The 17,829-nt window shown below is 42.0% G+C and overlaps 1 protein-coding gene across 2 annotated transcripts in view; it reads left to right on the top strand.

Moving 5' to 3' along the window:
* Positions 1-13,323, top strand: part of CD58 (CD58 molecule) — a 57,447-nt gene extending 44,124 nt beyond the window's left edge. Inside the window, exons 4-6 of one of the 2 annotated variants that reach the window (XM_032154885.2) lie at positions 5,588-5,665; positions 8,303-8,339; positions 13,030-13,323. In XM_032154885.2, coding sequence (XP_032010776.1) covers positions 5,588-5,665; positions 8,303-8,339; positions 13,030-13,039 — 125 coding nt within the window. In that variant the 3' untranslated portion in view covers positions 13,040-13,323. The remainder of the gene's footprint in view (positions 1-5,587; positions 5,666-8,302; positions 8,340-13,029) is intronic. The other variant, XM_032154886.2, reaches the window with a different exon arrangement.
* The last annotated feature ends 4,506 nt before the right edge of the window (positions 13,324-17,829 follow it).

Raw genomic sequence — 17,829 nt, forward strand, 5'->3', positions numbered from 1 at the left:
GCAAATTGGATCCAACAGCATATAGAAAGAATTATACATCATGACTAAGTGGTATTTATCTCAGGTGTGCAAGGCAGGTTCAACATATGAAAATCAATTAATGTAATCCATCACATTGACAGACTATGAAAGAAAAATCACATGATCATACCAATAGGTACAGAAAAAGCATTTGACAAAATCCAACATCAATTTATGATAAAAACTCTCAGTAAACTAGGAATAGAGGGGAAACTTTTTCAACTTCTTAACAAATGCCTACAAAAAATCCTGCAGCTAACATCATCTGTAATGGTGAGAAACTTGAAGCTTTCCCACTAAGACTAGGAACAAGGAAAGAATGTTCTTCTCACCACTCCTTTTCAATATTGTACTATAAGCACTAACTAATGCCATAAGACAAGAAAAGGAAATAAAAGTTATACAGATGAGAAGAAAGAAAGAAAATTGTTTTAGTTCTCAGATGACATGAATATCTATGTATACAATCCAAACAAATTGACCAAAAACCTCCTGGAACTAATAAAAAACTATAGCACAGTTGTAGGATACAAAGTTAATATACAAAAGTCAATCACTTTTCTATAACAGCAATGAACAAGTGGAATCTGAAGTTTAAAACACAATAGCATTTACCTTAGCACCCCAAAAATGCAATACTTAGGTACAATAACAAAATATGTACCAGATTTATATGAGAAAATCAACAAAACTGATGAACAAAATCAAAGAAGAACTACATAAATGGAGAGATATTCTATGTTCATAGATAGGAAGACTCCTTATTGTGAAGATGTCAGTTATTTCCAATTTGCTCTATAAATTCAGTGCAATCCCAAGCAAAATATCAGAAGTAATTTGTGGATATCAACAAACTGATTTTAAGGTTAAATGGGCAGGCAAAAGACCAGAATAGCCAGCAAAATATTGAAGGAGAACAAAATTGGAGGACTGATTCTACTCAACTTCAAGACTTACTATAAAGCTACATTAGTCAACATAGTGTGGTATTGGTGGAAAAATAAAAGACAAATAGATCAGTGAATCAGAATAGAGAGCCCAGAAATAAACCAACATAAATATGGTCAACTGATCTTTGGCAAAGGAGCAAAGGCAATACAATGGAGCAAAGATGATCTTTTCAACAAATAGTGCTGTAACAACTGGACATCCACATGCAAAAAAAATGAATCTAAACACAGACCTTATGCCCTTCACAAAATTTTACTCAAAATGGACCATAGATCTAAATGTGAAATGCAAAACCATAAGACTCCCAAAACATAAGAGAAAACCTAGATAACTTTGGATATGATGACTTTTTAGATACGACACCGAAGACATGATTCATGAAAGAAAGAATTGGTAAGCTGTTCTTCATTAAAATTAAAAACATTGCTCTATGAAAGACAATTTCAAGAGAATGAGAAGCCAAGCCACAGACTGGGAGAAAATATTTGCAAAAGACACATCTGATAAAAGACTATTATACAAAATATACAAAAAACTCTTAAAACTCAACAAGAAAAACACAAACAACCCAATTAAAAGATGAGTCAAAGACCTCATCACACACCTCTCCAAAGAAGATATACAGATGGCAAATAGGGATATAAAAAGATACTCCTGGGCCGGGTGCAGTGGCTCACGTCTGTAATCCCAGCACTTTGGGAGGCCGAGGCAGGCGGATCACCTGAGGTCAGGAGTTCAAGACCAGCCTGGCCAACATGGGGAAACCCCATTTCTACTATTTTCTATTTTGTAAAAATACAAAAATTAGCTGGGCATGTCCTATGTCAACAGGCAACAGGGAAATGGAAACTAAGACAACAGTGAAATACCACTTCACGCCTATCACACTGGCCAAAATCTAGAACACTGACAGCACCAAATGCCGGTGAGGATGTGGAGCAACTCTCATTCATTGCAGGTGGGAATGCAAAATGGTACAGCCACTTTGGAAGACAGTTTGGCAGTTTCTTACAAAACTGTACATACTCTTACCATTCAACACAATTGTCATGCTTCTTGCTATTTACCCAAAGGCATTAAAAACTTATGTTGACATAAAAACCTTCACATGGATGGTTATAGCATCTTTATTAATAATTGTCAAAACTTGGAAGCAACCAAGATGTCCTTCAGTAAGTGAATGGACAAATAAACTGTGGTACATACAGACAATAGAATATTATTCAGCACTGAAAAGAACTATCAAGCCATGAAAAGACATGGAGGAAACTTAAATGCATATTACTAAGTCAAAGAATCCAATCTGAACAGGCTACATGCTATGTAAATTTTACCTATATGACATTCTGGAAAAGGCAAAACTGTGGAGACTGTAAAAAGATTAGTGGTTGGCAGGGGATATGAAAAGGTGGAACACAGAGGAGTTTGGGGGAAGTGAAAATACTCTGTATGATACTGTAACGATGTTATTATACATTTGTCCAAACCCACAGAATGTACAACTGAATGCTAATGTAAAGTATGGATTTTTTAATGATAATGATGTATCAGAGTGGTTTCATTAATTCTAAAAAATGTACCACTCTGGTGAGGGATATTGATAATGGGGAGGCTATGCATGTGTAGGGGCAGGATGTATGTGCAAACTTTCTGTAACTTCTGCTCAGTTTTGTTGTGAACCTGAAACTCAAAAATATTTAAAGCTAAGTGAAGCTAATGTACTAAGCCATGAATCAAGTTTGTGGAATAACCCCAAATAGAGGAACCATTCCAAGTGTTTTAAAAACATAGTAATTTGGGTGCGTATTTCAAGGGACTGCATTCTGAGGATAAAAAGAACTACAAAGAAAAAAATTGTAATGTTTTAAGTAATTATATAGTTAGCAGTAATGCTGGTATTTGGTTACTGTTGAGTATGTATTGCAGGAAAATGCAAATGAATATTTATATTGTTATTATTGAATATTGGGATGTTTGGCATGAAAGAAAGGAGATTCAGCTGTAAATTGATTAGCTTAAGTAAACACTGTAGCCCTGGATTTATTTAAAGGTATTAATTTGAACCATAAGAAATTGCTGTTTCTGTAGTCAAAAACCATTGAATCTTGGCAGCTTAACAGGGTTCAACATAATGCCAGCATGACCCATTAATGTATTTTGTCTCTTAGAAAATTGTGTATTTCCTGGTTGTGTCCATTGAAATGTTCTAGAAACAAAAGCCAGTCCTGTAGCAATTTGCATGCTTCTTCTACCCAGATTTGAGTGACCAGTGTTACCTGGCCGTGCCCAGACTTCCCAGTTTCAGCACCCAAATTTCACATCCCAGGAAACTCTTCAGTTTCAGGAAAACCGGGATGATTGGCCACCTTCACCCAGATTATGGTACCTAATTATCATTTCCCATGAAAATGAACCAGGGCCTTTGGGACAGTTGGCTGATTCTATACCTTGGGCATGGAATGCATTAAAATAAGCCTTGAATATCTTATTTTACCACATAACAAGAAAGCTATCAAAAAAGACTTACCATGATGGTACCAACAGGACTCAGGAGCCACTCTGAAGAGGTTCCCTCTGGCCAAAAATAAGACAATTGGAACATCAATAAGAATAACAACTTCAGTAGACTGAAACACATCAATTGTGCTCAGTTCATGAGTTTGTAATGTATTAAAAACAAATTTAAAAACTCATTGGTCATCTCTAGAGAATGCTTGGGAGTTAACTCATTATTTTGAAAAATGATAAAGAAAGAGAAGAATCAAATGCTGCTTTTCCTATATAAATTGAACCTCAGAGTAACCACATTGTTGATGAGGGGCAGTTTATCTTTATGTGAAGATTGTAGTTAGTAAAGAAGGAATGATAGACTAAACCACTTTGCAAACCCTTGATGAAATTATGTCTCTAGACAATGATCTTCAATGGCACTGACATCATGAAAAGAAAAGCAACCAGGCATCGTATGCCACCTGAAGGAAGTATACAAACACTACTTGGGGAGTATTATTGCCAAAGAAAATCTGAATTTTGCTACTAAAGAAGGGAAAATGATGTTCAGGGGCACCTAGCAGTTTCTGGCCAGGGTCTTCTCAAATCTGACCAATAGGTGACTGCCTATTTGTTCCAACACACCTGTGTTACTCATAAAAGGAAAGTACGATCATATCCTTATTCTCATTTATTCATTCAGTTTCTTTCTCTCTTCCTCCTCTCCCTTCCTTTCCCTCCTTTCCCATATCCATGTCACATTTGTTCTTAGTGACCCCTCCCCAATCCTTTAGCAGTGCACTGTGTACTCTGATTTTGGATTTTCAATAGCTGGATAGAGTTTACCTCATGAACATACCACAGTTTTTTGTGAAAGCAAGGAGCTGCTGTGAAAACAACTTAGGTTGTTTTTGCCTTATGGTATATTAAGTAAGGCTGCAGTAAATACCTTTGTGCCTTTTTGCGGGGAGAGGAAGGGCACATCATTGATAGTTTCCCCAGGATGACATCTTAGAAATGGAAGTGCAGAGTCACAAGATATTAATGGAGATACCAATAACATCTACTCAGTAGGTTAATGACAGTATATAACAGCTGTTCTTAAATGCAACTACCCTATGAGATAAGTATATTTATTAGTCTCAAGTATAGTTACCCTATGAGAAAATGGAGGCACTGAGAGGTTAAGGCACTTGCCCAACATTGTAATGACTTAGTGAGACTATAGGCACATGACTTAGTGCAATGTCTAGATGCTTCATGATAAATATTTTTAAGGCTTATTATATACAACTGCCAGAATTGCCCTACCAAACACAATGCCAAGTTCTGCTTCCACTGGCAGTATGAGATGGTCAGAAACAAGCCTTCTAGTGGAACATTTGCTTCTTTTATTAAATAACACAGGGTCTGGAATGTATCAAGCTTGTGCATATAAGTTTGTTTAGAAATAGTCAAATCTTGCTATTGATAGTAGTTCTACAGAGTCAAGTTAACAGTGAAATAGCAAGTACTGAAGTAATGTTCCTGGGGGAAATACAGGGGTAGGTTCCTGTGAGCCTCTAGTCATAACATTTTTGTTAATGATCGTTTATAACCTTGTTTTATGTGTATTTCTGTTTAAATAAACCTTAATATATAGTGTTGATTTATTGACATTGAACTCATAGTCAACAGCACTGTAACTCATGCCTAAGTGAAGCTTATCTAATACACCTATTTTCTCTGCAAGGCACATCGCAGCCTTCTTGCACTTAGGAACTCTTGTCAGCACTTCAACACTATACTTTGGGACCATTTAAAATAGTGAAATCACCAACAAAAAAGCATAAAAATGCAAAATCATGGCACTAAATAGACTGCAAATAGGACACTTGTTAACAGTGTAAGAACTGAAACAAGAAGGCAGAGCTTTACCTTTTTCCATCTCTGCTGGGAATCTGCTTATTGGGTGACTCAAAGTTTTCATCACTGTTCTACGTCTGAGAATGACTGCTATGGGTATTGATTTGTGGATTACAAATAAATTTCAGTAAATAAGCAAATCGCAAGGTGGAATCTGCAAATAATGAGGATCCATTCTGATCAGTTCAACTAGTTGAATTTCTTTTCTTTTTTTTTATAGGTCATTCAAGACACAGATATGCACTTATACCCGCACCATTAGCAGTAATTATAACATGTGTTATGCTGTATGTGAATGGTATGTATGCTTTTTAAAACAAAATAGTTTTCAAACTTGCATTGGTTTTCCAAAGGTCAGAAAATAGTTTAAGGATGAAAATAAAGTTTGAAATTTTAGACATTTGAAAAGAAACAAAAACTTTTTTGCTTTACTTGTGTGGGACTGCTGAGCACGCTAGGTTCCTCCAAAGATCCTGCATTATCTCAAGGTAGAATGAATCCTTGGGCCACAGAGAGCTTTATAGGCCTGGGAACACAGCCTGGACCTGTTGCATAGCCTCCTTTTACCTGTGATCTGCTTCAAAATATAGTTAAACTTCTGGTCTCCAAGTCGGAGTTTGCTAAAGACCTCTTTAGGCTGCCACCTTTGTAATTTTCATGTCATATACCATGAATGGGGCTCCCAGGTAGGAAAGGAGTTTTGGTTAAGTGACTTACGTAATACAAGTAATCGTGCTTGTATTACTTCCTGAGCCTTCTGAGTCCCCTAGCAATCTTGGGCAGTCATACAGCTTGGAGAACTGATGACTTGGAGAATTTGTTCCCAGCCTGTTCATTCCTGGTAGTGAGTAATCCCTCTCAAATCCCAAAGGACAGGGAGCAGGCTGTAAATCTGAAGAGTAGATATTCCTGATGCCACAGCAGTTTCCATATCAGCCTTCACCAAAAGGAAATATGCCAGACAGGGAATGCCAAAGAGTAAACTTTCTACAAGTGACAGTATCTAGGATCCATTATGTCCCGAATCAAGTTTATAAACTAGATTTCAGTTTCCTTAGACCTGTACTGTTTAGTATAGTAGCCAATTAGCCACATATGATTATTTAAATATATAATTTAAAATGAAATACCATTAAATTTAAGATTCATTCCTCAGTTACACTAACCACCTTTCAAGTGCTCAATACCTACATCTGGCTAGTGGCTACCATACTGGATAGCCCAGATAAGGAATAATCCTATCATTGCAGAAAGTTTTCTTGGTCAGTGCAGAACTAGACTATTTTGCGATATCAGTGCTAAATATAATTTCCTGGCGATAACATTTTCATATTATAAGTTGTAAATACCATGAAAATCCATCCCTAAGTAATAGATTATCAACCAGTTGACTCTCCACTAAACAATATTATAACAATCAGCTGAAGAAAGTTTTCAGCTATTGCCCAATGCATAAAATATTTTGGGAGCTCAAAATTTTTTAAAAATCTATTTTAATCCCCAAATAGCAGTATAATAGTTAATCATCTCCTGAACAGGTTGGTTCTCAGAAACTAAAATCATTTTCCACTCAGTGTTGTTGTAGATCTCAATTAAAGAACTAACCCAGGATACCTGAACTAAAGAGAGGTGGCACTGAATTTCCATAGAACTTCAAAACAATTGGTTGATTTAACTTAAAAAAAAAAAAAGGTCATTCAATATACAGAAAATTACTCCCATGGTCAGTACTGTTAGCCCCAGATAATCTGAAAAAATTTGTTCTTAAAAAAAAAAAAAAAAAAATTCGGAGGCCAGGCATGGTGGCTCATGCCTGTAATCCCAGCACATTGAGAGGTCAAGGTGTGTTCATCACTTGAGCCCAGGAGTTTGAGACCAGCCTGGACAATATGGTGAAACACTATCTCTACAAAAAAATACAAAAATTAGCCATGCATGGTGGTGCATGCCTGTAGTCCCAGCTACTCAGGAGGCTGAGGCAGGAGGGGGGCAGAGGTGGCAGTGAGCTGAGATTGTGCCACTGCACTCCAGCCTGGGTGATGGAGTGAGACCCTGTCTCAAAAAACAAACAAAAAAACTCAGCAAGCACCTCAACCTTTAAGCAACCTTAAAGTCATTAATTGGGAAATAGTGAGATGTTTGGCATGGAACCTTCAGAAGAGGAAAGAGTTGAATGGAAACAGCTCCAAAGCTGCCTAGTTGTAGTTGACAGACAACTTTATAAGCTCTAGTCAACCCTATTGACTAGGCTTCTGAACCACTAGCATAGTTCTAGGGTCGGGCAGATGCCTACTGTGGGCAGGAAAGCGATGCATGCATGTGTGGGAGCACTGTCTTAATGTCTGAAATAGTAGCCATGAGCTACATGTGGCCATGGAGCACTTGAAATGTGGGAGTCCAAATTATCATGTGCTGTGAGTGTAAAATAATAAGTTTCTAAGACCATGTGTGAAAGAATGTAAAATATCTCATTAAAAAAATGGCTATATTGAGTACATGTTGAAATAATTTTATATTTGTGACACATTGTGTTAAATAAAATATTAAAATTTACATTTTTTTTTACTTTGTAATGTGGATACCAAAAATTTTAAATTGCTTATGTGGCTTGCATTATATTTCTATTGGACAGCATTAGTCCAAACCATTCTAGCCTTCCCTGCATCTTCAGCCTTATGCACAAGGTAAAATTAGCCATTTTGTCAACAGTTTTTGCATTTGGTTATCTATCATGTTCTGACCAATTTTTGAACAACTCTTTGGACCAGCTCTGTAGCCAATTTGATTTAAAGCATATAGGATAGCAGGAAATCCCAGGGTAATAGGGCTCTGGCTTAGTTTTCCATATTTAGGCTTCTAATAGGCAGTCAGTAACTCCACATTTCAGCTTTTCTTTTCAGTTCTGTAAATGAGAAGACAATTTCTTCATTTTTAGGTATTCTGAAATGTGACAGAAAACCAGACAGAACCAAGTAAGTATGCTGCAGGCTGTGCACTCTGTGCCAGAACAACAGCAGCCCTGCTGTAGATGCCCATTACTTGGGAAGCCAGATTGTACTCATCTGTTGGTTGCCTTGTACAGTAATAAGTAGTAACATCAGCAGATATACTAACCATAGTGTATTAAGTACCAACTGTGTGCCATGCACTGCACTAGCCACTCTGTGCATATTGTTTCCTGGAACCCTCTCAATGAGCCTTGCAGGAGGAGTATCATACCTTGCTTAGAGACAGTGCATATGAGATTTGTAGAAGTCAAGTGAGATGTCAAGGTCACATTGCTAGTAAGTGGTGGGCTGGGATTTAAATCTAGGTCTTCGGACTCCAAGAGTTACACTGTTAACCACTACAATACACTCCCTCCACCTCCCATCCCAGGAAAAGTTGGACCAGGGATAGTCTTCACTTCAGGAGCCAGGGTCAGAGCTGGGCCTGTAGTCACATATAAAAGATAGAACATAAACACAATTAGCAGCAGTGTTGGTTTAATAAACTGCCATAGGATGCTCCAAGAGGCCCCCTCCTGGCAGATCCCACTGGTGGTCAGGAGGCAGAGGCATGAGCTGGGTGTTGAGGGATGAGGGGAAGAGTTAAGGCCCAGGGTGTGAAGGGCAGGACAAGAAGTAGCAAGCCGTCCTCTTTGGAGCAGAGAGTGTTGAGGCATTAGAGAAAGATGGGGCTGGGCTGGCAGGTTGGGCCAGGCTGAGACTTTGAGAGAGGCTTTGGGTCATTCTTTAGGGAAAACTGCAGAGTTTTCTAGCAGAACTATGCTTTAGTAAGATCACTCTGCTGGCAAAGCATGGGACGAATTAATAGGAGATGAGATGAGGACAATGGTTAGTGGAATAATGAAATAATCCAGCCAAGCAGAGAAGAGGGCCTGAGTCAGGGTAATGGTGGCAGAACTGAATATACAGAGCTAGGTTTGAGAGAAACAGCAGAGATCCTGTTAGCAAAACTTTCATCTGGCAGTGTAGGCTCTGATGCCAAACTCCCTCGTTCAAATGCCAGCTCCATTTCTCACAGGCCTTGGACAAGTCACTTAAACTCTCTGTGCTTTGGTAGTCTTCTGTGGAAAATGGGCATAATGATAGTATAGAAATGACAATGATAGCATAGATAATCACATAGAAATAACTGTGTCAAAATATATTAATATAAGTAAAATGCTTACAATAGTGGCTGGCTCATAATAGTGTTAAATAAATGTTAGCCATTATGATTATTGTTACTATTATTTTTCAAGAAAAATAAAAGCGACAGGACCAAGTGTTACAGAGGAGTCACACAGGAATCTTGGTTGGGAAGGAAAATTATGAATTTTTGCTTTCACAGGTTGATTTTGGGGTACTGGTGTATTACCTGGGTAGTTATGTCCATGCACAGAATTGGAGATGTGGGCTTCAGGCTAGAGTTACAGATTGGGGCACCTCTTCATCTGGACAGTAATTGATGCCATGAGCACCTGAGGTCACTAAGAAAGAAAAGCCAGATGCCCTAGGGTGATGGGAAGAGGCAGAGGAGGCAGGACTGGGGAAGCAAAGTCCAGGATCAGAGCCAGGGTAGCCCTGGGTTAGAGACTCGAGGGAGGAGGCTACATGTTAAAGCTGCAAAGACAAGGAGGTAGGCGAGGGGTTAAGACCTTTGGTTTTGTTGAGTCAGTTGCTGTGGTCAGTGCAGGGATGAAGCGAGGGTGGCTAAGCAGCAGCAAGGGCCTAGGTGAGGTGGGATCGATGGATGGGCCACAAGGTGTCCTTTCTCCTCAGCTGCCAGGTGGAACAGTGCAGGAGAAACAAGCTGTGGCAGGAGGCCTGGGGGCAAGAGAGTCCGAGGAACAGCTCAGCCGGCCACAGGCCCAAGCTGGGAGGACCCAAGGCCATGAGGCGTTGATGGGCTGGGAGGCTGGGCAGAGAGGAGCCAAGTAGCTGGAAATGAGGTGAGGTGGGAGAGGTAGGAACCTCCAGGCTTGTGGTCAGAGGAGGGCATTTCAGATCTGAGCAATATGTGTGAGCCCCAGGTGAGTGCGAGAGCCAAGTTAGGTCTCTGCTGAGATCTAGGTGGTTACAGTGGAGGGGAACTCTGAGTGGATGGGGGAAGCATAGCCACCACTGCCAATGATGGGGGTAGGGGGGCATCATCCAGGGCCAGGGGAAAGGGGATGGGCATTCCGGAACTCATCCCTTCATCTGTTCCTTTCACCACAACAAACATTATGGAGATTATGCGATACCAGGCACTGTGCTAGCTGATAGGGTGGGGTCAGAGTACCCAGCGAGGCTAGACATTGTGTGGGATTCAGAGAAACCATATAATAGGGCTCCTCCCACAAGAAGCTTGTGGCCACACCAGGGAGAGAGAATGGATGCACGTGAGCATAAGAAACTCTTAGAAGGGCTTAGGCAGGAAGCACAGGTGATAGGCAGAATGTGTGATACGATGGTAAGGGCTGAGCAACCAATGCAGGGGAATTGGAGAGGCCAGAAAAATCAGAGAAGCTTTGGAGGGGGTAGGATGTGACCTACATTTTCAGAACAAGAGTGGAGTAGAAAAGGCATTTCAGGTGGGATAAACAGCAGAGGCAAATACATGAGAGGGAATTAAATCTGTTGTGATTTATTTGATAGTAAGATTGATCTGCCTGGCATCGAGTTAAAGTAGACGCAAAAGACACTGAATATTTGCAAGGAGGTCCTTGGAATGCAGTGATGTGGAAATAGGCAGCCATTACAGGTTCTTGAGCAGAAACATTTTGAAAAGCACTGCTTTGGAATGATGAGTCTAGAAAGGTAACACCTCTCTAAGGTGACATTCTAGGGAGAGACCTGAGTATTTGGGGCTGAGATTGAGAGAGGAGCTTACTTTTCTTGGTGTATTTTTATTTACTATTCAAATTCTGCATCATGTGTGTTTACTGCCTATTTAATAATTATTTTTAAATTTAAAGAACCCACTGTGGCAGCAGGGGGAATTCCCTAAGCTCAGTTACTAAAGGGTTATGAAGCTGGCTATGGTAGCACACACCTGTAGTCTCAGCTACTTGGGAGGCTGAGGTGGGAGGATCGCTTGAGCTTTGGAGTTAGCGGAAGGATTTCTTGAGCCCAGGAGTTAAGAGACCTGCCTGGGCATCAAAAAAATTAAGTTAAATTAAAATGTTAAAAGGTTCTGTATATGGTGGAGATGGAGGAGATCGGGGGAGGAGATGAGAAAGGGGCAAGCATAACCAGGAACAAATGCAATATTTCCTCAGCTGTGTGAGAGCAGGACCAGGAAGAACTAAACCCAATTAGGAACAACAGAGGACAGATGAGTAGATAGCAGACATCTGACGGGAAATGGCCACGCCACACTTCTCACCCAGGCAGTTCAACGTAGGCAATTTCCGAGTGCCCTGGTATTTTTTGTGTAAGTTTCTAGAGAACAGATCACAAAGTTAGCCAAATTAAAAAGGAAGCAGGGAGTCCTATTTCTCCGAGAAGAAAGATTTACACGTAGCACCTCAGGCAGGAGCCCAGCTGGAGAAGCAGGCTTGATTCCTTGTAGTGGGTGAGGAGACTGCTGGGAGAGGGCAGGGGAGCAGAGACCAGCAAAAAGCTGCCCCAACAAGAATCCTGTGCATGCCAACCTGGTTTACAAACATTTCCCACTTTATCCCCCTGAGAAAGTCACAGCACCCATTTCATGTTCTGTGAGGCTCCCAAGGAGGGAAACTTCTAGTTTGCTGTCCTTTACCTCACCCCTGTGACCACAGCACTAATTTCTCATGAATTCTTGTTACCGATGAGATATAAATGTTTGGGGAGCTCTGGCCTGGTCTGATTTTGAGCTCAGTGGAAATATGCAGATCATGGGGGAGGAGGCCAGGAAATGGACTCGGTTTCAGGGCTTGCTCAAGGATGCGGTTTTGTTTTTTGGCTGATTCACTCCAAGACAGCCAGAGATTGTTCTGTCATTGCCACAGAGGTGACTAAACAGGAAGATAAGTTTGAGGTAGGAAGAAAACCATCCCCAGGAGTTTCATGTAGCGAAGAAGGACGTAGCTGTTACAAATGGGTGACAGTTTACATATGGGTCTAACAGTCTCAACTCTGTTGTTCAGTCTTTCAGTTATACTCAGAGTCGGCGGGAGGAGTCTTGGGACTGCCATTGAGTGCAGCATCCTGAAGGCTGTTCTTCAGGTGTTACTCAGACTACCGTCCCAAGAGCGCTCAAGGCAGTGCTTCCTTCATCCCTGCTCCCTAGCTCCCTTGGCTTTGATGAGTTTATTACAAAAGGGCTATTCACAGGCCGGGCGCCGTGGCTCACGCTTGTAATCCCAGCACTTTGGGAGGCCGAGGCGGGCGGATCACCAGGTCAGGAGATCGAGACCACGGTGAAACCCTGTCTCTACTAAAAATACAAAAAATTAGCCGGGCGTGGTGGTGGGCGCCTGTAGTCCCAGCTACTCGGAGAGGCTGAGGCAGGAGAATGGCGTGAACCCGGGAGGCGGAGCTTGCAGTGAGCCGAGATTGCGCCACTGCACTCCAGCCTGGGCGACAGAGCGAGACTCTGTCTCAAAAAAAAAAAGGGCTATTCACATTAGAATAGGAGGGTAATTAAGACACCTGGTCTGCAGCCCAGATTTACTACATTTTACAAGTTAATAATATGATTTTCTTTTTGTAGTTCCAATTGATTGGTAACAGAAGATGAAGACAACAGCATAATAACTAAATTATTTTAAAAACTAAAAAGCCATCTGATTTCTCATTTGAGTACTACAATTTTTGAACAACTGTTGGAAATGTAACTTGAAGCAGCTGCTTTTTTAAGAAGAAATATCCACTAACAAAGAACAAGCATTAGTTTCGACTGTCATCAACTTATTATATGACTAGGTGCTTGCTTTTTTGTCAGTAAATTGTTTTTACTGATGATACAGAAACTTTTGTAAATAAATGTAAATATGTACACAAGTGACTAGGTGGTTTGGCTATTGTTTTCCTAAGATAGAAAAATAAGGGTCACATACCCTTTTAAAATCTATACTCTTTCTCCCTTGCTTTAGGGGAAAAATAATTCATTGTAGGGTCATTCATGGAGTGAGGGAGAAAAGTACTGTCCCTCACTGGGTTCCACTGCTGTAGGTAGGAGGCAAGTGAACACACGGGTCTTTATTTCTAGCTGCTTTGGAAAAGACCAGATCACCACCATCCAGTGCAGTTGTATAACACAGGTGGGGCAGGGAGACTTCTCTTGCTGCCATTAATTAGCCTACTTAGTTTGTTGCATTGGTTAGCTGTCACACTGGGAGGTCAACAGCAGACAATAGCTGGAAAACCGTAGTCATAACAAATACGGAGTGGCAGCCACTCCTGAGGAGGTGGACCGTGCCAGTTGCCTCCAGCAGCCATGTAAACCCAAGTAAATACATAGACGCTTTAGCTTGTGCCTGCACTGTCCCTGGAATTCCTGTCACGTGAGAGTATCCAGCCTGAAGGAAGAAATCAATATTTCTTGACTCCAAGATGGGCCTGTCAAGGTGGGTGGATCACGAGGTCAGGAGATCGAGACCATCCTGGCTAACATGATGAAACCCTGTCTCTACTAAAAATACAAAAAATTAGCCAAGTGTGATGGCAGGTGCCTGTAGTCCCAGGTACTCTGGAGGCTGAGGCAGGAGAATGGCGTGAACCCAGAAGGTGGAGCTTGCAGTGAGCCGAGATCAGGCCACTGCACTCCAGCCTGGGGGACAGAGCGAGACTCCATCTCAAAAAAAAAACCCTCGGGCTACATGTGTTCTCTCTAGAACAGCCTGCATCTGAGCTCCCACAGGCCTCAGCAAGAGTGGGAAAGGAGCCCAGAGTGCTTCTGGGAAGACCCGCATCTCCCCAGCTCCCCCATCTCCAGGTAGCATGGCTTCCTATCCTGTCTCAGACTAATCTTGTCAATCCCTTTATCCCAGGCCCTGTAGGAAGCCCATGACTCCCCTGGATACTTCTGTCCCATGCAGCTCTCTATGCCCCACTTTCTGCCCCCATCCATCAGCAGCGACATCCCTGATGCCCTCTACTGTGAATGCCTCCTTTGCTTCGCTGTTCTAATCGAAACCCAGCTCTCCCTGGGGATGCTGCCTCCCACAGCCTCTCAAGGGGTAGCTGTGTTCTTTCCTGCATCCCGTGTATTCAGGGCCTAGGGGAAAGAAGACATCCTCCTTGCTCTTCTCTGCCTGCAGACCAGTGTTCCTTCCTCGGCTTTGATGCTCATGCCAGCTAATCGTCACCACCTGACATCCCTTGTTCTAGTTATCTTTGTTATTCCCTATCCCCTGGAGGTTTTAGCACTATGTCAAAGTCTTCTCTCTGACATCACTTCTTCCAGATTTTGAATTCTTTCAAAACCTACAAATCTAATACCCTCGCATGGTCATTTCTTCTCCCTTTTTCAGCTAGCCACCCCATAGCCATACTGCTGACCTATATCTGCAGCATCCCCACATAGTCTCTGTAACAAGCATCTGACTTCGCTAGTCCTTACTTCACATCTTCCACATCACTCCCTTGAGGGCTCCAGCGCCGAAAATTCAACCCCACTAGAACCTACAAGCCAGTGACCTTGCTACCTGTTCCCTGGCTCTGAACCCCTTCAAGTTCTCACTCTTCCTCTTACCTGGCTTAGATTCCCATTGTTCATCATTACAATTACTCCTTTTTCTTTTCTTTTCTTTCTTTTTTTTGAGACGGAGTTTCACTCTTGTCGCCCAGGCTGGAGTGCAGTGGCACGATCTCGGCTCACTGCAACCTCCACATCCCGGGTTCAGCCTTCCAAGTAGCTGGGATTACAGGTGTGCGCCACCATGCCTGGCTAATTTTTTTTTTTTTTTGAGTTGGAGTCTCGCTCTGTCGCCCAGGCTGGAGTGCAGTGGCGCGATCTTGGCTCACTGCAAGCTCCACCTCCCGGGTTCATGCCATTCTCCTGCCTCAGCCTCCCAAGTAGGTGGGACAACAGGCGGCCGCCACTATGCCCAGCTAATTTTTTTGTATTTTTTAGTAGAGACGGGGTTTCACCATGTTAGCCAAGATGGTCTCGATCTCCTGACCTCGTGATTCGCCTGCTTTGGCCTCCCAAAGTGCTGGGATTACAGGCGTGAGCCACCGCGCCTGGCCTATGCCTGGCTAATTTTTTTTTTTTTTTGTATTTTTAGTAGAGATAGGGTTCACCATTTTGGCCAGGCTCGTCTTGAACTTCTGATCTCAGGTGATTTGCCCACCTCGGCTTCTCAAAGTGCTGGGATTACAGGCATGAGCCACTGCGCTTGGCCTACAAATACTCCTTTACCATCACTCTTTTCCTCTCTCGCTTTGCCGTTCTCATTTTGCCGAGTCCCAACCATGGTTATAGTTACCTCTACCAGTTTCCTCTCTGCACCCAAACCGCTGGACATGCCTGGAGAAAAATCTAACACCAAGCTGATTAGTTTCTCTTTAATTACTTCAAACATTTGGCAGATTTGTAGTGTTTCTCAAATGTCCTCATTACATTGCTTTGTTGCCATCTCCTCACCTCTCTTCCTAGATCCTGTGTCCTCACTCTCAACTGATCACTTTGCTTCTCAACTCTCTGAAAAAAATAGCATTCAGAAGAGACCTCCCTCACACTTCCATCACACCTACACACCCAGCTCTCTCAGCACCACTGCACTTTGCCTCTCCTCCTATTAATCCAGGATACCCTCTCCTTGCTCCTCCTAAAACCAGTCTCTTCATTTGTATTAGTCCGTTTGGATGGTGCTGGCTGTCTTAAACAGATGTTTACTTCTCATAGTTCTAGAGGCTGGAAAGTCCAAGAACAAGGTGCTGGCCAATTCAGTTCCTGGTGAGGGCTCTCTTCTTGGCTTGCAGACAAGCCACCTTATCACCCTGTCCTCAGTTCTTTGTTTTGCAAATGAAGAAATGGACAGAGACTTGCCTCAGGTCAATTATAAGTGGCAGAGCCAGGATTGAACCCCCGGCAGTGTGGCCCCAGAAGCCTCTTAACCACCAAGCTATAATGTAAGAAGATAAATGTGTGCAGTCAATCTTCCACATATAGTAGGGAGCCCTCCGAAAGTCTTCTCCAAGTTTTGTTTTGTGTTTGCTCCAAGAAAGAGTCTATCTTTAATGTAGGTATTCTCTAAAGAGGTCATTTGCTTTTAACCACTTACGTTGAGCATGTAGCAAATACATCAAATACTAAGCTGAACTCTGCCTTCTAGACTCTTAAAGCTAGATGGGTCCTCAGAGGCCTTGTCAGACAGACAAGAAAACTTGGACTGTGATAGGGAAGATAATTGGACCAAGGTCTTATAGCTAGTTCGTGACAGGAGTCCCAATACCCTGGTCTCCACTCTAGTGCTTTTCCACAACACCAGGGTGCCTCCCAACAACCACTCCTAGTGTGGAGTGGCACCAGCCTGGGGAAGATGGCACTGGCTTCTGGGCTATGCAGCTGGAGCCTAGTTGCAGCCCAGCACCTGGTGAGGGCTTGTGGTGCTGGGCATTTTGGGAGGCACCTCTGGGTCAGAGCGGGAGTGGTGGATAATGGCAGAAGTAAATTCAATGTGAACAAATGTGTGGATTGCCCAAGCTGCCTGTGTTGACATCTGACACCTAGAAAATGAGATACAGTCCTTCCTGTCTCCCCAAGCCTTTCCTCTTCTTGATCTCAACAATTCTTTTTCTTTTTCAAGATCCTTCCATGCAAAGGAAAAACTAGTCCTCATTGGAGTAGGCCCACATGGCTTGATTTGGGGATGACTGAGAAGCACCCCCAAAGAGGCAGTCTCCCTCAGCAGGCTCCTGAAATCCCACACCTCTCACTGCTATAGATGAAAGCAATTCAGGCTGTGAACATTACAGCGGTCTACTTGGAAGGGATGGCTCATGACACCGCTTCATCAGCATTCATCTGTTGAGAACCATTGCCCCGGCAACCCATACGTAGCCTGGAGCAAAAGAAAAATGTGGGCCTCTGTGGTACAGGTCTTGATGCATTTCCCTTTTTAAATTTTTTCTTTTTTACTTTAAAAAAATATAAAAAAATATAAAAAAAAAAATATATGTTGCCCAGGCTAGCCTTGAATCCTGGACTCAAGAGATACTCCCGCCTCGGCCTCCCAAAGGGCCTTGGATTAGAGGTGTGAGCCATACACCTGGCCTTGATGTATTTCAATCGGTTAATTTTTTCCAGAACATTGAGGTAGCATAAAAAACGCTGGAAAATTGAAAAGTAGGTACATTAAAACTTCATATTAAGTTTAAATTATTTTACTTATACCAAACAAACAAACAAATGAAGCCCAAGAATTTATTAGAATGTTACTTTCCTGGCTTTGATGGAAGAACACTCATTAGTAAAACTTTCAAAGTCTACTTCTTATCTTGTTTTCAATTGAGAACATTGCCATGTTTGAGAATTTTTTCTTGAACAAGTGATGATTTTAAATAA

This window comes from Hylobates moloch, unplaced genomic scaffold (assembly GCF_009828535.3).
Source record: "Hylobates moloch isolate HMO894 unplaced genomic scaffold, HMol_V3 SCAFFOLD_5, whole genome shotgun sequence".
NCBI classification, from domain to species: domain Eukaryota; kingdom Metazoa; phylum Chordata; class Mammalia; order Primates; family Hylobatidae; genus Hylobates; species Hylobates moloch.